The sequence below is a fragment of the Bos javanicus genome, chromosome 20 (genome assembly GCF_032452875.1).
Source record: "Bos javanicus breed banteng chromosome 20, ARS-OSU_banteng_1.0, whole genome shotgun sequence".
NCBI classification, from domain to species: Eukaryota; Metazoa; Chordata; class Mammalia; order Artiodactyla; family Bovidae; genus Bos; species Bos javanicus.
This window is the reverse complement of record NC_083887.1, coordinates 36,675,994-36,697,761: the sequence shown is the minus strand read 5'-3', so window position 1 is coordinate 36,697,761 and position 21,768 is coordinate 36,675,994. Positions and strand designations below refer to the sequence as shown.

The window sequence follows — 21,768 nt, the reverse complement described above, 5'->3', positions numbered from 1 at the left end:
TGACTAGCTCAAACTGTTAATAAACCACTGAAATAAATGGAACATACTTAGTTGTTGGGTTTATTAGCTTAAGGCTTTATTTATGGTCTACGAGGAAGAGCAGAAACAAACCAGTATTTATTGAGTGCCTACTGTATTCCAAATACTGTCCCAGATAACGTTTACATCCCTAATCTCATTTAATCCTCACAGCCCCTCATTGTTGGTATTATTATCCCAGTTTTAGAGATGAACTTTAAACAAGCCAGATAATGATACTTTATAGTATTTGTGTGGGGTCTTTCATATCACAGTTCTAAATGATCATCTGACTTTTGGAGATGTTCAGTTATTAAAAAAAGAGAAACTGTCATAATTTATCCCTAGTGTTGAAGAGTTTAGGGTAGAAAGAAAAGGCACACCAGATATTTCTCAACTTTTTGTACATATTAACTGTGGTAAACATACTGAACAGAGATAGGTAAACAATACAGAATACATTCATGTGGAGGTGAAGGTATTATAATGCTCAGATAAAAATGGTATTGGAATAATTAGATATCCATGTGTTAAAAAAAGAGCCTTGACTTCATCCCACATGTAAAAATAATTCAAATAGATCATAGACTAATTGTAAAACTTAAAACTGTAAAATTTCTAGGAGAAAACAGAATTTCTATGACCTTGGGTTAGGCAAAGATTTTTTAGATGTAATATTTAAAAATTGCTAAATAGGAGTTCATCAGAATTTAAAACACCTATATTTGAAAGACTTTTAAAATGAAAAAGCAAGCTGCAGACTTGAAAAATATTTGCCAAACATATGTCTGATAAAGAACTTATATCCGGAATATCTAAACACACACACACACACAGAAGTCGCTCAGTCGTGTCCGACTCTTTGCGACCCCATGGACTGTAGCCCACCAGGCTCCTCGTTCCATGAGATTTTCCAGGCATGAATACTGGAGTGGGTTGCCGTTTCCTTCTCTAGGGGATCTTCCAAGAATATCTAAAGAACTCTCAGAAAGTAGTAGAAAATAAACAACTAAATAAGAGACACTTCACTGAAGAAGAGACATGGAAGGCAAATAGTACATGGAAAGATCTTCAATATCATTAGTCATTTAGGGAATGGAAATTAGAGTCACAGTTCCAATGCATACCTGTTAGAATGGCTTAAAAAAAAGCTGATACTACAATTGCTGTCAAGAATATGAAGTGATTGGAACTCTTATACATGCTGATAGGAGTGCAGAATGGAACAACCACTTTGTAAACAGTTTTGCAGTTTCTTATAAAGTTAAGCATACATTTCCCAATTTCATTTTTAAGTATTTAGCCAAGAGAAATAATGACTTATTTTTACCAACACAAAAAAAGCCAGAAATCCACAAAGCAATATTTGTAGTGCTTTATTTATAATCACCTCAAACTGGAAACAACTCACTATCCTGAATTTGGCAAGTGGATAAACAAAATGTGGTATATCCATATAGTGGAATGTTATTCAGCAACAAAAAGGAATGGACTACTGACATATACAGGCTTCCCTGGTGGCTCAGTGGTAAAGTATCCACCTACCAATGCAGGAGACACGGGTTTGATACCTGGGTCAGGAAGATCCCCTGAAGAAGGAAGTGGCAACCCACTCCACTGTTCTTGCCCAGAGAATCCCTCAGACAGAGGAGTCTGGCCGGCTACAATCCACGGGGTCACAAAAGAGTTGGATACAACTTAGTGACTAAACAACAACAGCAACAACAGCTGATACATACAACAACTTAGATACAACAACTTAGATTCTAAGTTAAAGAAGCAAGGCTCAAAAGGCTTCGTACTGTATGCATGTGTGCTAAGTGCATTCAGTCGTGTCCAGCTCTTTGAGACCCCACGCTCTGTAGCCCACCAGGCTCCTCTGTCTATGGGATTCTCTGGGCAAGAATAATGGAGTGGGTCGCCATCTGCCCTCTTCCAGGGGATCTTCCTGACCGAAGGATCGAACCCATGTCTCTTAAGTCTCCTGCATTGACAGGCAGGTTCTTTACCACTGTAGTACTGGAAAAGCTTAACTATCGGGAAATAAAAGCAGTTAATAGTTGCCAGTTGTTGAAGTTGGGATTGTGAAGCATTTTCTATAAAGAGGCAACACAAGATAAGTTTTGGAGTGGTAGAACTATTCATTTGTCGAAAGTCACAGTACTGCACATTTAAAAAGAAGAATTTCATTGTAAGTATGTTAGGCCCCAGTAAGCTTTACCTATCTTACTGCCTATCTACCCATCAGAAGTCTAGACATAGGCACTCCAGTGTTGATGTGGTGTCTCTAATGTCATCAAGGACCAGGGCCTTCTGTTTGTTGCTTTAAGATGCTGCTTGAGTCCAGAATCATATCCTCTCTGGCAGAGGAAGGAGTAAACAAGAAGAGGTGAAGAAGGGTCTGCAACCTTCCTTTAGAGACTTCTCCAGAATTCTTTAATACCCTTCCATTTACACCATGTTGGTCAAAGTATAATTGCCATATTTCATCACATGTATCTACAAGAGGCTGGAAATTGCAGACTTGGAGAAGAAAAGAGAATGGATGTTGGATTATGTATCTAACAGTATCAGTCACACTGCTGATAGCTTCTAGCTGTTGCAGTGTTTTGTAACACTAAAGTTAAGTATCCTGGATCTTCCTCTGGGTTGCTTTATATCCTGAAGTTGCAGAGTGCCTTTCTATTGTTCCCTGTGTACTGTTCCCAAACTCTTATTTGAGCTTACATTTTGCTGATTGGTAGTTCCTAAAATTTAGTGGATGCAGTCTTATTTTAGGCACTGGGTTCAACAACTCTGAAAACTAGGATTTGGTAATGCTAAATAGTTAATTAAGTTCCCAAGAAACTCTTAGGGAGAAGACATGCATAGGTTATTAAAAAAAAACAAAAAACTTTATTTGGAATAAATCATAAATATTTGACAGTAAATGCTGGCTACTTGAAACCTATACAAATGTCAGTTACATTTCATTGTATATTGGTTATACCTCGATTAAAATTGATGCCTGAAATGCTTAGATAGGGAGTGAATTTCTTACATTAATTATTGAGGACCTGGTATGGATTATGTTCCTGTTGTGTTCAAGATATTTGATAGAACCTAGACATTTGTTTGGAGAAGGAAATGGCAACCCTTATGGATTATGTTCCTGTTGTGTTCAAGATATTTGATGGAACCTAGACATTTGTTTGGAGAAGGAAATGGCAACCTACTCCAGTATTCTTTCCTGGGAAATCCCATGGACAGAGGAACCTGGTGGGCTGTAGTCCATGGGGTCATAAAGAATTGGGCAGGACTGGGCTTCCCTGGTGGTGCAGAGGTTAAAGCGTCTGCCTGCAATGAGGGAGACCTGGGTTCGATCCCTGGGTCGGGAAGATCCCCTGGAGAAGGAAATGGCAACCCACTCCAGTATTCTTGCCTGGAGAATCCCATGGACAGAGGAGCTTTGTGGGCTACAGTCCACAGGTCGCAAAGAGTTGGATACGACTGAGCGACTTCACTTTCACTTTAGCAAGTAAGCGACAAAGAAAGACAAGACGTAAAAAGATTTAAAACAAACAAAGAAAAAACAGAGCCTTTACTCTAAAGGAGCTCTTCTTGGATAAAAAATAGATGGCAATGAAACATGTAAAATATCATGTAGGAAATGAGTTGCCAGTCCAGGTTTGATGCACGATGCTGGATGCTTGGGGCTGGTGCACTGGGACGGCCCAGAGGGATGGTATGGGGAGGGAGGAGGGAGGAGGGTTCGGGATGGGGAACACATGTATACCTGTGGCGGATTCATTTTGATATTTGGCAAAACTAATACAATTATGTAAAGTTTAAAAATAAAATAAAATTAGAAAAAAAAATAGATGTCAATATGTGTAATTGCAACTTATGTGATTGGTGTTATAATGTGGGAATTAGAATTAGAAGGCAATGTGTGAATCTGGGTAGAATTAGTTTACATCTTTTTCAAAATTGTTGGGGATGTTCCAAGTTGTTTACATTTCCATGTAAGTTTTAGAGTCAGCTTACTCAGTTTCTAATTCCAAGGAGACTCTGCTGGAATTTTAATTGAGATTGTATTGAATTTAAAAATTAATTTGGGCACAAATGAAATCTGAACAGTGTTGACTCCGTTAATACAGTGTATCTTCTCGTTTGTGTTGATCCTGTTTCTCTCAGAAATGTTTTATGGTTTTTAGTGTACAGATACTGCACATTCTTGACAGATTCCATATTTATTCTTGCTGTTATAAATATTATGTCATAATTTCAGTATCCAGTTGTTTGTTGCTAGTCAATAGAAATAAAATTGATTTATGATTATTTATCTTGTATCCTGTGACACTGTTAAACTCACTTATTAGTTCTAGTAGCAATTTTGTGGAGAAGGCAATGGCAACCCACTCCAGTACTCTTGCCTGAGAAATCCCATGGACAGAGGAGCCTGGTGGGCTACAGTCCATGGGGTCGCGAAGAATCAGCCACGACTGAGCGACTTCACTTTCACTTTTCACTTTCCTGCATTGGAGAAGGAAATGGCAACCCATTCCAGTGTTCTTGCCTGGAGAATCCCAGGGACGGGGGAGCCTGGTGGGCTGCCATCTGTGGGGTTGCACAGAGTCAGACACAACTGATGTGACTTAGCACCAGCATTTTTGTAGATTCTTTGGATTATCTATATAGATGATCATGTGATATCCTAATAAAGACAGTTTTATTTCTTGTTTCCAGTCTGTAAGCCTTTAATTTCTTCTATCTACCTTATTGCACTGGCAGGCAACTCTAGGATAAAGAAATGGTGAGGGTTTGAGATCACTGCTTTGTTCTCCAGCCTTTCCCCATGAAGTATATTAACCTGTGAAAGTGAAAGTAAAAGTGTTAGTTGCGCTGCCCTGTCTGTCTCTTTGCAACCCCATGGACTGTAGCCCACCAGGCTCCTCTGTCCATGGAATTCTCCAGGCAAGAATACTGGAGTGGGCAGCTATTCCCTTCTCTAGGGGATCTTCCTAACCCAGGGATCAAACCCAGGTCTCCTGCATTGCAGGCAGATTATTTACCACCTGAACTACCAGGGAAGCATATTATCTATAAGTTTTTCATAAATGTCCTCTCTCAGGTTGAGCAAGTTCCATTCTATTTCTAGATTACTGAGAGGTTCTTTTTTCTTTTGTTTTATCACAAGTGGATGTTGAATTTTTATGGCAAAACCACTATAATGTTGTAATTAGCCTCCAGTTAAAGTAAATAAATTTTAAAAAACAATAGAAAATAAACAAAAAGGAAAAAAAGCTTATTTTACATCAGTTGGGATGATCTGATATCTTTTTCTTAGTCTTTTGATATGTGTATTATATGGTTTAATTTTCAGTCCTTACCATCTTCCTTTTCATTCCTGGGTTAAATAACACTTAATCATGACATGATATTAGTTTTGTACACTGCTGTTTTGTTAAGGATTTTTGTGTCTGTGTTCACTGGGGATCTATAGTTTTCTTGTAATGACTTGGGTTTTGGCATCAGGGCCATATAGAGTGAGTTGAGAAGTGTTCCCTTTTCTGTTTTCTGGAAGAGTTTATATAGAGTTGGCTTCCTTCTTCCCTCCTTCTCTCCCTCCCTCCCTCCCTCCCTCTCTCCCTCTTTGGCTCAATATCAGATTTTTTTTTTTTCAGTTTTGAGATACAATTGATATGAAACACTGTGTAAGTCTGAGGAATACAGCATGTTGATTTGACTTACATGTGTCATGAAATGATTACTACTGTAAGTTTAGTGAATATTCATCATCTCATGTAGATGCAAAATTAAAGAAATAAAAAATACTTTTTTTCCTTGTGACGAGAACACTTAGAATTTACTCTCTTAACAACCACAGTTTTAATTGTATACATCATCTTGTACACTGCCTCCCTAGAGCTTAGTTTATCTTACAGCTGAAAGTTTGTGCCTTTTGACTGTCTTCATCCAGTTTCTCCATCCAGTCCTCCCCACCCTTCTAGCTCTATTAGTTTGTTTATTTTTTAAATATAATTTGCTACAACATTATATTAGTTCCTGCTACACAATGTAGTGATTTAATATTTCTTTATATTTCAAAATGATCATCAGGATAAGTCTAGTGAACATCTGTCGCCATACAATGATATTGTCTAATTATTGACTGTATTACCTAGACTGCACATTTCATACTCGTGATTCATTTATTTTGCAACTGGAAGTGTGTATCTTTGAAAATTTTTTTAGATTTATTTTATTGAAGTATAGTTGATTTACAGTGTTAATTTCTGCTGTACAGCAACATGATTCAGTTTTACACATATATACATACTTACTCTTTTCCGTTATAGTTTATCATAGGATATTGAATCTAGTTCCCCGTCCTATACAGCAGACCTTGTTGTTTATCTGTTCTCTGTATAGTAGTTTGCGTCTGCTCATCCGTCAACCACGAGTCTGTTGGCTGTGCCTGTGAGTCTGTTTCTGTTTTGTAGGTAAGTGCATTTGTGTCATATTTTAGATCCCACATAAAATGATGCATATGGTATATTTCTTCCTCTTTCTGACTTAGGACGTTTGTATCTCTTAACCTCCCCCACCTCTTTGTCTCCTACCCCCACTTCCTCCCCTCTGGCAAACACCCGGTTTCTTCTCTGTATTATGACTCTGTTTCTGTTTTGTTGCGTTTGTTCATTTGTTTTGCTTTTTAAGTTGCACATGTAAGTGAAATCATACAGTGTTTGTCTTTCTCTAACTTATTTCACTTAGTATAATGTCCTCTAGATCCATTCACGCTGTTGCAAATGGCAAGATTTCTTTTTTTTTTTCATGGCTGAGTAATGTTCCCGTTGTATGTATATGTGTGTGTGTGTGTGTGTAATGTTCCACTGTATGTATGTTTGTGTATATATCTGTGAGTATGTGTGTAATGTTCCATTGTATGTATGTATGTATATGTGTGTATACACATATCTTCTTCATCCATTCATCTGTTGATGGGCACTTGGGTTGTTTCCATATCTTGTCAATTGTAGATAATGCTGCAGTGAACATTGTTGCTGTTCAGTCACCCAGTTGTGTCCAGTTCTTTGTGACCCATGGACTGCAGCACACAAGGCCTCCCTGTCCCTAACCATCTCCCGAAGTCTGCCCAAGTTCATGTCCATTGTATTGGTGATGCCATACACCCTCTTCTCTTTCTGCCCTCAATCTTTCCCAGCATCAGGGATTTCCCAGTGAGTTGGGTGTTTGCATCAGATGAACAAAATACTGTAGGTTCAGCTTTAGCATCAGTCCTTCCAAGGAATATTCAGGGTTGATTTCCCTTGAGATTGACTGGTTTGATCTCTTTGCTGTCCAAGGAACCTTCAGGAGTCTTCAACACCGCAGTTGGAAGGCATCAGTTCATTGGTGCTCTGACTGCTTTACAGTTCAGCTCTCACAATCATATGTGACCAATGGGAACATGCTGCTGCTGCTGCTAAGTTGCTTCAGTCGTGTCCGACTCTGTGCGACCCCAGAGACGGCAGCCCACCAGGCTCCCCCGTCCCTGGGATTCTCCAGGCAAGAACACTGGAGTGGGTTGCCATTTCCTTCTCCAATGCATGAAAGTGAAAAGTGAAAGTGAAGTCGCTCAGGTTGTCTACTTGAAAGTTATACAGTCGTGTCTGACTCCTAGCGACCCCATGGACTGCAGTCTACCAGGCTTCTCCGTCCATGGGATTTTCCAGGCAAGAGTACTGGAGTGGGGTGCCATTGCCTTCTCCGAATGAGAACGTAAGAGTGCGTATATCTTTTCAAGTTAGCGTTTTATTTTTCTTCAGATAAATACCCAGGAGTGGAATTGATGGATTCTATGGTAGTTCTGTTTTTAATGTTTTGAGGAATCTCCATACTGTTTTCCACAGTGGCTGCACCAGTGTACATTCCCACCAACACTGCAAAAGGATTCCTTTTTCTCTACATCCTTGCCAACACTTGTTGTTATTATTTCTTTTAATGTTCACTTATCTTTGGCTGTGCTGGGTCTTCATCTCGTTGTTGTGTGGGCTTTCTCTAGTTGCAGCGAGTGGGGGCTATTCTCTAGTTGTGATGTGCAGCTTCCTGTTGCAGTGGCTTTTTTTTTGTGAAACACAGGCCCTAGGGCTTGTGGGCTCTGTAGTTGCTACTCCCAGACTGTAGCACACAGGCTCAGTAGTTGTGGCACACAGGCTTAGTAGTCCTGTGTCATGTGGGATCTTCCTGGATCCGGGATTGAACCTGCGTCTCCTGCATTGGCAGACAGCTTCTTTACCACTGAGCCACCAGGGAAGCCCTTGTTGTCTTTTTGATAATAGCCATTCTGACAGGTGTGAGGTAGTATCTTATTGTGGTTTTGATTTGCATTTCCCTGATGTTGAGCATCTCTTCATTTCTCTGTTGGACATCTATATTTCTTTGGAAAAATGTCTATTCATATCTTCTTCCCACTTTTTAATCAGGTTATTTGTTTTTTCAGGATTGAGTTGCATGAGTTCTTTGTGTATTTTGAATATTAATCCCTTATCAGATACATCTTTGCAAAAACTTTTTCCTATTCAGTAGGTGGCCTTTTCTTTAAGGTGTTAATGTCTTTCTTAAATGTTTGATAGAATTCAACAGTGAAGTCATTCTTAGTGCAAAGATTTTCAGCTATGTACTTAGTTTTTTTAATCATATAGGAATATTCTAGATATTATTTCTTATTGAGTGAACTTTTCTGGTTTGTCTTTTAAGGAAATTTGTCCATTTGATCTAAATTATTGAATTTATTTATGTAAATTCATTCATAAAATTTCCCTATTATTCTTTGAATGTTGATAAGTTCTACAGTTATATCTTTTCTTTCATTCAAGATACTGGTGTTTGAGGTTGTCTCCAATTTCTGCTTTTTAATCATTCCACCTAGAAATTCTTTAATTTTACTAATCTTCTCAAATAACCAGCTTTTGGTTTCTCTCCTGATTTGTGGTTTTCTGTTTTATTCATTTGTATTCTCATTTCCTCCCTTCTGCTAGTTTTAGTTTTAATATTCTCTCCTTTTATCTAGTTTGAATTTTAGGTCATTGATTTGAGGCACATCTTTTTTTCTTTTCCTCTGTGCTCAGTCTTAGTCAAATACCATGAATTTCGATATATTGTATTTTCATGTTTTTTGAAGTCAGAGTATTATCTAATACTCCTTATGAAATTTTGACTCATGGATTATTTAGAATTGTATTTATTAATTTCAGATACAGTTCTGTATTGATCATTTATTTAGATTCATTTTTTGGACAGTGTGTATACTTTTATGGTTTCTTTCATTTTAGTGTATTTAGATTTGTTTTAACGGCTCAGAATGTGGTCTATCTTAGTGAATGTTCAGTGTGTAAAAGGTGTAAAAGAATACACATCCAGTTGTCGGGTGAAGTGTTATATAAATGTGAATTAGCTCAACTTGTCTGGTAGAATTTCTGAGGTCTTCTGTGCTGCTGCTGCTAAGTCGCTTCAATCGTGTCCGACTCTGTGCGACCCCATGGACTGCAGCCCACCAGGCTTCTCCGTCCATGGGATTCTCCAGGCAAGAACACCGGAGTGGGTTGCCATTTCCTTCTCCAGTGCATGAAAGTGGAAAGTGAAAGTGAAGTTGCTCAGTCGTGTCTGACTCTTAGCGACCCCATGGACTGCAGCCTACCAGGCTCCTCCATCCATGGGGTTTTCCGGGCAACAGTACTGGAGTGGGGTGCCATTGCCTTCTCCAGGTCTTCTGTAGTCTTACTGGTTTTTTCTTTCTGAGGTGGGGGGAGGTCTGCTTGTTCTATTAGTCACTGAGAGGAGTGTTGAAGTGTTCAGCTGTTAAGTATGGATTTGGTACTTCTTTTATTTCTATTAAGTTTGCTTTCACATTATACAGAGTGAAGTAAGCCAGAAAGAAAAACATCAACACAGTATACTAACGCATATATATGGAATTTAGAAAGATGGTAACAATAACCCTGTGTACGAGACAGCAAAAGAGACACTGATGTATAGAACAGTCTTATGGACTCTGTTGGAGAGGGAGAGGGTGGGAAGATTTGGGAGAATGGCATTGAAACATGTATAAGATCATGTATGAAATGAATTGCCAGTCCAGGTTCGATGCACGATACTGGATGCTTGGGGCTGGTGCACTGGGACGACCCAGAGGGATGGTATGGGGAGGGAGGAGGGTTCAGGATGGGGAACACATGTATACCTGTGGCGGATTCATTTCGATATTTGGCAAAACTAATACAATTTTGTAAAGTTTAAAAAAAAAAAAAAAGGTATGATTGACCCAGCAAAAAAAAAAAAAAAAAATAAAGCTCTGTTATTAGGGACATATGCATTTAGGATTCTTATATCTTCTTAATATTTCATATCTTACATTTTCTTAATATTTTATATTTTATATCTTCTTGATCTTTTGACTCTTTCTCATAATGAAAATTTCCTCTTTGTCTCTAGTTTTATTCATTGTTTTCAAGTTCACTTTGACATTAATATACTCATTCTAGCTTGTTTTGATTATGTTATGGCACATCTTTTTCCATCCTTTTACTGTTAAATGATTAATGCTGCTGCTGCTAAGTTGTTTCAGTCGAGTCCGACTGCGCGACCCCATAGACGGCAGCCCACCAGGCTCCCCCGTCCCTGGGATTCTCCAGGCAAGAGTACAGGAGTGGGTTGCCATTTCCTTCTCCAATGCATGAAAGTGAAAAGTGAAAGTGAAGTCGCTCAGTTGTGTCCGACTCTTAGCGACCCCATGGACTGCAGCCTACCAGGCTCCTCCATCCATGGGATTTTCCAGGCAACAGTACTGGAGTGGGGTGCCATTGCCTTCTCCAACATGGTTAATAAGACTTTATATTTAAAGATTTTTGTGTGTTTTTTATATATAAACACACATTTTTATATATTTCTATATATAAAAATATAGACTCTGCTGAATTTTGGTTTTATCTAATCCAATCTGACAGTCTTTTCCTTTTAATTAGAGTTTTTATGCCATTTCCAATTAATGTGATGGAATTTCTAGTTATTGATGAGTTTGGATTTAAACCCACCATGTTGTATTTGTTTTTATATTTATATTTATCCCACTGTTCTTTTAAATTATCTTTTACTGTTTTGGCCAGGGAAGTCCCACATCATTCTTTTTTACTGACCAGTTTTTTTCAGTATATTTTCTGGTGTGTGTTAAATAACAATATATTACCACATGTAATTTAGAAATTAACCTGCATATGTAGTGGGTATATAATGTTCAACAGTTGTGCTGATCAGAGTGTATAGTCAGTTGTTTGGAAACTACTGCTTTAGAGGGTCAGAACTAAGAACTTTGACATTTGAAGTCGAATTTGCACTTGCGCTTTGATTTCATGACAGCACAATTTGGATGGTTGACTTTATTGCAGTGGGAAAACTCATTTACATACCACACATTTTATTTAAAAAATGTAAAAAACATTAATTAGATTTATATGCTTAAAAGGTCAAACAGTCTTTGTGAACTCTTTTGTATTTTAAAATCCTTTCTTTTTTATAAATGAAAATCTCCCTTTTTTTCTTTTTTTAAGGACTGTGAGGACCTGGGAAGTTGAAAATCCAAAGAAGCAAAAAAGCGTGTTTAAACCGCGGACAATGCAGGGTAAAAAAGTAATTCCTACCACGTGCACATATAGTAGAGACGGAAGCCTCATAGCAGCTGCTTGTCAGAATGGAAGCATACAGATCTGGGACCGTAATTTGACAGTAAGTCAAGGATATTTAAGTCCTCTTTTCTGAGAAGAAAGCCACCTTAAAAAGACAAACATCATGTTAAAATATTATGAAGGTCAATTTCCTGAGTTTAGCCCTAATTTAAACTTCAGTGTTAGTTGATAAAACATTGGGCCTCTGCAGTAAACAGCATTTTAGCAAACATTCCAACTCAGTATTTTCCAATTTGTATTAGATTTTGTTTTTAACATAAACTCAATCTTTTGGTATAAAATATAAAAAATATAGTATAATTTATTTTATGACATTTCAATATACTTGGATTTGAAAGTGAAGAATTTGACAGTGATGTAAAACAATACTAAGCAGAGAACTAGAAATACCCTTTAAAAGAGGTGAGAAAACCATGAAATAACCAGGGTGATCCATAAGTTGTTGAGCAGTTACTTCTATAGTAATTTAAATAATAGTTTGACATTCCATGACATTCCATTTGAATAAGTTTCAGATTTTTTTTTTCCATTTTAAGTCATTATTAGAATAAAATAAATTTTGGAATTGAAAGGGATCATAGAATTCTATAACCACAGAAAGAATGAATAAAATAATGAGTAGTCTTTGGTTAATTCTGTGTATTACCAGTAAGCTTTGAAAAGGGGTTTGTTGCATGTATAGATGGTAAAACAAGAATTTTTAACTGGAGTTATTCTAGATTACCAATGTTAAAATGAAAATCTACACTAATGTTAAGTAAAAGTTGATTATCTTATTTTAATAAAAGGTGCTGGTAAAATTATTAATTCAATAAATATTTATTATCTGTGCTATATTCAGGCACTATTCTGAAGACTGGAACTACTGTAGATGATCCAAAATTCCTGCCTTCATAGAGTTTACATTCTTTTTATTTTTAACAATTATAAAAATAATATTCTTTCAAATAAAATTGCCCATCAAGCACTTTCATTTTGAAAGGGACCCCAAGAAACAGTTGTCTTTTCAGGCAGATGGAGTTAAAGTCAGTTTTTTGGGAATAGGTAAAAAGTAATGATAGAGAAAAAAGAATCCATGTTGATAATGCTGGAAATATCTTTGGCATTTTCTGTTTGTCAGATCTTTTTATTTCTGTTTTCATCTCCACTATAAACCCCATAAAGCTTCATAACAGCTCAGAGATTTTAAAAATCCTTTGAATTGTAAACTGAGTTTTAACTAAGCAATAAATTTTTTAGTAACTGGCTTTCATCGTCTCTGAGTGCTGTTAACATAGAAAATGTAAAAGTTTTCTTGACTAGCTTTAATAGTGATGTGTTTAGTATGTGTGTATGTATATATGCATACATACACATATATGTGTGTATACATATATACATGCTTTTCATGGGCTTCTCTGGTGGCTCAGACATTAAAGAGTCTGCCTGCAATGTGGGAGACCTGGGTTCGATCCTGGGGTTGGGAAGATCCCCTGGAAGAGGGCATGGCAACCGGCTCTAGTATTCTTGCCTGGAGAATCTCCATGGACAGAGGAGCCTGGAGAGCTACAGTCCACGGGGTTGCAAAGAGTCAGACACAACTGAGCGACTAAGCGTAGTACATGCCTTTTTTTTAGAAACCATAGTTTCTCAGTTGAATATAGTTTTTAAAGGTTAGCCTTGCATCTCTCTTAAAATAATTAGTATATCTCATGTTCCCTATTTTGTAGAAAAGAAAATCTTTTAAGCCATTGTTCTAATCAGAATCTTTGATTCTGTTTAGTCAAACTTTAATAATACATTGAATATAGAGCTTATTTTACCACATTATATTCATTACATTTCTTCATATTCTTAAATTTGCATGTGTATGTGTCACCTGAAGAAAAATCAAATTAAGAGGAAAAAAACTTGTTAGGAAACCCAGTTCGATTAAAAATAGATTTTAAAAATTCTTAATTATTACTTCAGCAATAATAAATCATGTAGAGGGAAACACTAAAGCTGAGATAAGAAAAGCTAATAACAGTAATTTTTCCCACACAGTAGCCAAAGAATTACATGGCAAATAATGCTTCATACATATGTTTTGTGACAAGTAAAGCTATCATAATTGCTGTATTTTATCATGGAATTCTCATTAGACCAACTTGAACTTCAGCAAATTAAATGAAATGTATCTCTTTTCTTAGAAGTAAAGTGTCTGTCAGTGATAAATTTCTGTATTCCCAAGGCCTACCTTTATTCTAGAAATTTGCTGGCTGCTAGTATAGCCACTAGCTACATTTGACTATTTCAATTTAAAAATAATTAAAATAGGACAAAATTAAAATTTCAGTTCCTCAGCCATACTAGCCACTTACTGGACAGCACAGATAGAGAACATTCTCATCATTGCAGAAAGTTCTGTTGGACATTGTTGCTCAAGAGGAGTGTTTGTTTGCCCGGCATCGCTCTCAAGTCATTTGATGCTGGGTTGTTTTTAAATTGAAAGGAAGGCCACTTCAGAGGAGCTTCTCCTGGTCTGTGCTGCGTCCCCAGTTCCTCACTCTCCATTCACCAGCTTGCATGTGAGCAGCAGCAAGGAGGCCAGTGTTCAGTTGGCAGGAAGTGAGGGAGGTGCAGAGTATGGGGAGATGGTGTTGGAGAGGTAACAGCATGCCGCCAGACTCAGGACCCCTGCAGATGCTGAACCTCCAGGCTCCACATTCTTCTCTTAGGTGTTCACATGACTTTCACCCTTCACCTTTTTCAGCACTTTGGTCAAATGCTGTCTTTTCAGCAAGGCCTTCCTTGACTCCACACTATATACAATTGCAGCCTTCACCCCACCAGTGGCACTCTCTCCCTCTTATTTTCTTCCATAGTGAATATAAAATATATAGTACTTATACAGTATATAAATATACATACTTATACAGTATATAAATATATATATTTTACTTGTTTATTGACATTGTCAGTTTATTTCTAAGAAGTCTTAAAAATAGTAGCATAAAGAACTATCTATGTTATATGAAAACATAGTAAGTCAGAGATATGAGAGGGAGAATGGGAGCTATTGAGGTCCACAAATACATAATTTTAGATGTATCTTTAATGATGTAGAAACACATAATCTGTATTAATATAGATGGATTTTAAAACGATGTTTCTTGTCTCTCTCAAGTATAATTTCTGGCGTTTAAAATATTCCAGCTTGGATAGTCTTATGAATACCCAGTGATGACTTCCATTCACATAAAAAAACCTACTGAACTCTTGGGACATATTTTGCTAGAAACAGTGTTAGTGCTCTTTAGTATGAATCAAGAATTGACACTATGCCAAATTCTTTACCAAAAGAACATGGTGTGCTTCCTTGTATTGCAACCATTATTTGTAGACTAAGATTGTAGCAGGAAAATGAGGACCCATTATATTCATGGAGTTTTGCCTTCCCTAGAACAGGTGATGGGAGGGAATAATATTTGAAGTTTGGTTTGGCAATAGGGTACTACCAGAAACTTGACCCACTCTCCATCTGACTACCTCCTACTGCTCCTTTGGCCTGCAACCCCAGTCCGGATTCTGGGGCTGTCCCTTTTAGAAACATGACCACACACTACAACCCCTTACCAGGAAAGCCTCAAGCCTGTGAGACACTGCAGAGACATTTCTCCAGCTTGGTGGTTGGTCAGTGCCCACATTCTCTCAGCCATGCTAGAGAAAGTTGGTTTGGTTCAGAGAAAGGTGGGGCAAGGACTAGTGATCACACCAGGAGATAAGCTTCTGAGCAAATAAGCCCCTGGTGAATAAGAGAACAGATGTGAAGGAGAAAGAATATGAAAAATAAAGTCACCAGTAGTGGCTTGAGTCCAGTGTTCCACAAATCTTTAAATGTCTCCAGTCACCTTCAGGGCTTCCCAGGTGGCTCAGTGGACAAAGACTATGCTGGCAGTGCAGGAAACGTGGGTTCGACACTCCAGTATTCTTGCTGGGAAAATCCCTTGGACAGAGGAGCTGGCAAGCTGCTGTCTGTGGGGTCACAGAGAGTTGGACACGACTGAAGTGACTGAGCATGCAAACACGCGGTCACCTTCAGGTGACCCAAGTTAAGATTAGGTTGACATTTGGCCTTCTACACCTTCCCCTTTATTAATATATTATATATACATACACACACAGAGTAAAAAATTTTGTTTTTATAATAGAGAATTTACAGTTTCCTTTTTTTTTTTAATTTGGTAAAGAATCCGCCTGCAGTGCGGGGGACCTGGGTTCGATCCCTGGGCTGGGAAGATCCCCTGGAGAAGGGGACGGCTACCTACTCCAGTATTCTGGCCTGGAGAATTCCTTGGACTACAGTCCATGGGGTCGCAAAGAGTTGGACATGATTGTGCGACTTTCACTTTCACTTTTTAAATTTGAGAGTATAACATGGACAACCTTGTAATAATAGATATGGTTCTAATTGGATTTTTCAAAATTTCTTTATTAACGGGAAGCATAATTTTACAAAAATAAAATATATACTTTTCAAAAAATTGTTACTACTATTATGAGTAGTTGTATCTCTACTCTCATTAGCCTATTCCTACCCATTATGCTTATAAATTGGGCTTCCCTGGCTTATAAATTACCTGCAGTGTATCCTTCTGTAGTTTTCTCCATAGCTCTATTTCTGTTGGTTTGTCTAGCTAGATGTGGCTCTGTAAAAAATATAAAGAAAGTCTTATTAAAAATTCAAATATAGATTTTTTGTCTTTTCATTAAGCCTAATAGTTGGAGTTTAGAAAATAATATGGATACCTAGAAGTCTACTGTGTAGTTCTATAGCATATTTTGTAAATGACACCCGAGACATACAATTACTCTGCACATTACCTGGGACTTTCTGTCCATCAGTCCTGAGTTTCCTAAGCTCTCTATACCCTCCTTTTCCTTATTCATGAAATGAGGGCATGATCCCCACCTTGTCCAGTTATTTTGAGGATTGTATTAGGTATATATTTAAAGCATCCAGAACAGGGCTTGCACATAGCAGGTTTTAATAACTGTTTGTCTTATTCTTTCTTTTTTAGCTCCTAGGGGATTTGCAGTTTTTGTAGAATTGGCATAGTTAGATCTCAGGGTGCAGTTTAACAATGTCTGGGAAGTGTCATGAATTTGAGCATAGCAGACGCTTTGGTGGTTAAAAGTATGGTTTAGGAAGATAAGAATATAGATCCCTGCTAGAACCAGTCATTCAATGTATGGAAATAAAATCACCATCAATAAACAAAAACTTTATGTATCCATTGATTAGTGTGCTTTGGTAGTTATGAATTATAATTATTTTTAAAATAAACATTCAAGAGAAAGCATATGACTTACAACTTATGCCATAGTGTTTTTAACATGCATATTTTTTCAAAGCTCACTTTTCAAAAAATGTGTCATTGATTCAAAACACAAACCACCAATACTGTGAAATTACTTGCAAGCCCTAAAGTTAAGCTGTAATTTGTCAATTATTTTCATGGAAGCTTTAAAGTTTTACTTATAATGCTCTTGTAAAATGTCACATATTTGGGGGAGCAGTATTAATAAAAATGAGAATATGCTAGTTTTGAAAAAGTTAGGTTAAAATTATCCTTATTTTTTGAAGTCAGGAGAATGATTGAATTTAAGACTTCTAGTTAAATATGGTAAGTTAAACAGATTCATTCAGTTCTGTTTCTTCCTAAAACCCCATTAAAATGACAGAAAAGGTATTTTTAAAGCATAAACCCATACAATCAACGAGAATTAGAGATGACAGCCAAAAAGAGAAGTCAAGACACTTTTGGAAACTAGAAACCAAATGTGTGAGTGGTCACTAACTTGGCCAACTGGAGAAAGCTGAAACCTTAGCTGGGCTGGGGAAAGCCTATAAAAGATGAACTGGCTTATCCTGCAGTTCTCTTCCTACCCTAGACTGAAGAGTTACTTTTAGGGTGGTCTGTCAGAGAGACTTCATACTCCAAGCAAAGCTGAGATAAGGTGTAAATCTTCATAGAAGGCTGTGTTTCATCTCCTCCTCTGTTGTTATTGCCATTGTTATTATTATAGCATTTACTGAATACTTACTTTGAGTTAGGTAATATTTTAAGTACTTTACATGTTTTACTTCATTTAATCCTTACAAAAATCCTTACAAAAGTACTATTACTATCATTATTTTACAGATGAGGAAACCAATACAAAAAGAAAGTTGTGCTGCCTAGCCAAAATTGCAGCTTGTAAGTGGCAGAACTAGGATCCAGTGCTAGGCAGTCTGGAGCAAGTGCTTATACCAAAGGTCAGCAAACTGTGGCCCACGTGCCACATCTATTTTTGTATGACCTGCAAGCTAAGAAAGATTTTTTTTTGTTTGTTTTTAAATGGTTGTGTTGTTTTTCTGTGGTTATTGTAACAAATTTACCAAAAACTTAGTGGCTTGAAATAGCACAGACTTCTTATGTCAGTTAGAAGTCTCATTGATGAGTCAGTTCTAATGATGTAGATGAACCTAGAGCCTATTATACAGAATGAAGTAAGTCAGAAAGAGAAAGACAAATACTGTATATTGACATATATATATGGAATCGAGAAAGATGGTCCCGATGATCCTATTTGCAGGGCAGCAAAGGAGACGCAGACATAAAGGACAGACTTTTGGACAAAGTGGAGGAAGGAGAGGGTGGGATGATTTGAGAGAGTAGCATTGAAACATTATACATTACCATATGTAAAATAGATAGCCAGTGAGCATTCGGTGTGTGACTCAGGAAACCAAAAGCTGATGCTCTGTGACAACCTAGAGGGGTGGAAAGTGAGAGGAAGGTTTAAGAGGGAGGGGATATATGTATACCTATGGCTGATTCATGTTGATATATGGCAGAAACCATCACAATATTGTAAAGAAATTATCCTCCAATTAAATATAAAATGAAATTTTTAAAAAAGTTATATTAAAAAAGAGTTTCATTGAACTCAAAATCAGGGTGTTGGCAGGACTGTATTCTCTTTTGGCTGCTTTAGGGGAGAATCCATTTCCTTGCCCTTTCCAGCTTCTAGAAGCTACCCATATTCCTTGGTTCATGGCTGCCTTCCTCCATCTTCAAGGTCAACAATAGTGAGTTTGAGTCTTTTTCACATCACAAAACCATGACCTTCTCTTTCGCTTCCCTCTTCCACTTTTAAAAACTCTTGTGCTTACATTATATCTCCTTGAATAATTGCCATGTTTTAAGATCAGTTGATTATCAACATTAATTCAGTTTGAAATCTTGATTCCCCTTTGCCTGGTATGATAACATATTCACAGGTTCCAGGGATTACGGGGTGGAAATCTTTGTGGGGGACATTGCTCTGCCTGCCACATGGTTCATAAGAAAAACAAAATAAAAATATTTCATGACACATGAAAATTATGTGAAATTCAAATTTCAGTGTCCATGAATAAAGCTTAATTAGAACATCCTTGCTCATTCATTTTTATATTATCTGTGGCTGCTTTTACACTGTAATAGCAGAGTTGAGTAGTTATAGCAGACTACATGCCCCTCAAAGCCTAAAATATTTACTGTCTGGTCCTTTATTGAAGAAGATTTTGACCCCTACAGTGTTTCTAGTCAGGTTTTTAGTATCTTACTCATATTTTAATGAATAGACAAGGATCACCAGATATTTTAAGAAATCAGCTAACAAGAAATGCAGACACTAAAGCAATCTCAGAGGGGCGAGAGACAAGGTAGGAAACAGAAGATTAATTCGATAAAAAGTTCCTATATTTAATATTCTCAGAGAGAAGAGAGAATATTACAGCCTTGAAACTTAAAGGATAATATTGCAAAAAGCCTTTGTACACTTGGAGTTCAAGGAAAAACTCTTAGAAAACAGGGTAAAGCCATGGTAGTACTGAAGTGAAGTGAAGTGGCTCAGTCGTGTCTGACTCTTTGTGACCCCACGGACTTTAACCTACCAGGCTCCCCCATCCATGGGATTTTCCAGGCAAGAATACTGGAGTGGGTTGCCGTTTCCTTCTCCAGATAGTATTGAAAGATATAGTCAAAGAAATCTAGAAAAGAGTGTAAAATAGAAAGAAAAGATAGACTTAAGGGTCAGTTCAAGGCTCAATATTTGACCAGAAAGTTTTAGAAAGAGAAAATATAGAGGAGAGAGGATGGATGCAATTAGGTAAGAAATAATAATTACTGGCCTTCTCCTACCCTGCCCCCTGTGCCCTCCACCAAAGTTTCAGAACTGAAAGTAATTTTTTTTTTTCTGGGTAAGAATTGTTCATCAAGTGCTCACCACAGTGAATGAAGACTCGCATCAAACCAGGCATCATGAAATTTCAAGACACCAGGTTAATAGAGAAGATCCTAAAAATTCACAGTTAGAAATAGGAAACATGTAAGAGAAGAATATTGGGGCCGGATTATTTAGGATGTTGATAAGACAGTTGGTCAACATGTGTGAGATCCTGGCCTCTTAGCTCAGTAGGGAAGAAATGAAGAGCTCAAGGGGGTGATACATGGAGGGAAGATTGAGAGGTCACATCATTCATTCCACAAAAGTTATCCACTCCTCCTCTGGCCCAACTACTAGTCTAGGTTCTGGGGGTACCACAGTGAACAAAACAGACATTCCATCCAGTTTGCTTTCAAAGGCCCTGAAGAAGCTGGAAAATTGGTATTTTGAAGATATATCAGAAAACATTGTACACTCTCTTTTTAAAGAATTTTTTTTAAAACGACTATCTAAGCACCAAATTCAGCTGTCTTTTTCACAGTCTGTGTTGTCCTTATTGACAGTATCACTCTTTGCAACAAACTTTTCTCCTGCTAACTTCCCTCTTGCTCAGGTGACAAGGCAACCTTGACACGTGTGACAGTCACCACCTTCTGGTTCTTATTATCCTCCGCCTCCTTCATGGGCTGTGTTTCCCAAAGAGGACATCATCTTTCCTAGTCTCCTGTCAGGCAGATGACCTGTTTCAAGTTCAGTTGTCATTACTTGCTGTGACTCCAGTCTGTCTCTTAGTTCCATCCTATACATTCTTCTGTACTCTGAAGGCACGCACCTCCCCTTGTCTGTGAGACAATCCCACCAAGAATTAAGCTCAAAATACCCTGAACACTACTCCTCTTCTCCTTTAGAAGTCACCCTTCCTTTTGACTTTGCTATTTTTCTTAATTTGTATTTCCATTTAGAACTTCAAAATATTCTGTCTCCTATATATTCTATGTTTTAGTGTACCTCACATCTGGCCCCGCCCCCCCTTTCTTCTCCTTTGCCTTCACTCTACTTCAGACTTTCATCACCTCTCACCTGCATTGCTGGATATCCTTTCGCTTCTCTGTCCATCCTCTCTGGTTTGCTTAGCCCCAGTTTAAATCACGTTCAATATAATACTCACTCCTTGGCTGCTTGCTGCATAGTGAATATAGTTCATGTATCTGCAGACTGACACCTTCAGTCTTTCCATTTGTCTTTATCCTGCCTTAGAGTAACTCCCGCAACTCTCTCCATAAATAGTAAAACTTCTTTTTAAAATCAGATTAGGTTCCCTCCTGATCGTCCTTTACCTTCCTGCTTTGGTGCCTTACTATATACTGACCGCTCTGCCCTGTCTGTCTCTCCTGGCAGCTCCCCACGACTGGAGATCTCACCCAGTGAAGAAGGTAGATCAGTTGCCATTCTCTCTGTGGTGCTGTTGCATAGTCATGCTGCTGTATTTGTGGACTAGAAGATTATCCTAGGAATGTAAATCCTAAAGACATTCAAATAACAGAATTAGGTAAAAGGTTTTTTTTTTTTTTAATTAAGCTTCCACTTAAAAAAAAATCTCATCTTTTTAATAAGCGAAGAGTGCTTTGGCATAGTTTAACCCATGGTGATGGTGAGTTTCCCTAGGCTGCAGAAATGTCCAGTTATTAACCTAATATCACCTCAAGCTATTGAATAGGAAAGGGGTGATTCAAATAGTGGAATAAAGCAGGAGTCTGGTGTTTACCTACCTCTTCAATGGCATCTTCTATCATTGTCCTTCATGTTC

At 37.6% G+C, this 21,768-nt stretch overlaps 1 protein-coding gene across 1 annotated transcript in view; it reads left to right on the top strand.

Moving 5' to 3' along the window:
- The window catches only part of WDR70 (WD repeat domain 70), a 277,914-nt gene that overhangs the window by 166,561 nt on the left and 89,585 nt on the right, over nucleotides 1-21,768 (top strand). Inside the window, exon 10 of the mRNA XM_061393692.1 lies at nucleotides 11,610-11,784. Within this exon, the coding sequence (XP_061249676.1) occupies nucleotides 11,610-11,784 (175 nt within the window). The remainder of the gene's footprint in view (nucleotides 1-11,609; nucleotides 11,785-21,768) is intronic.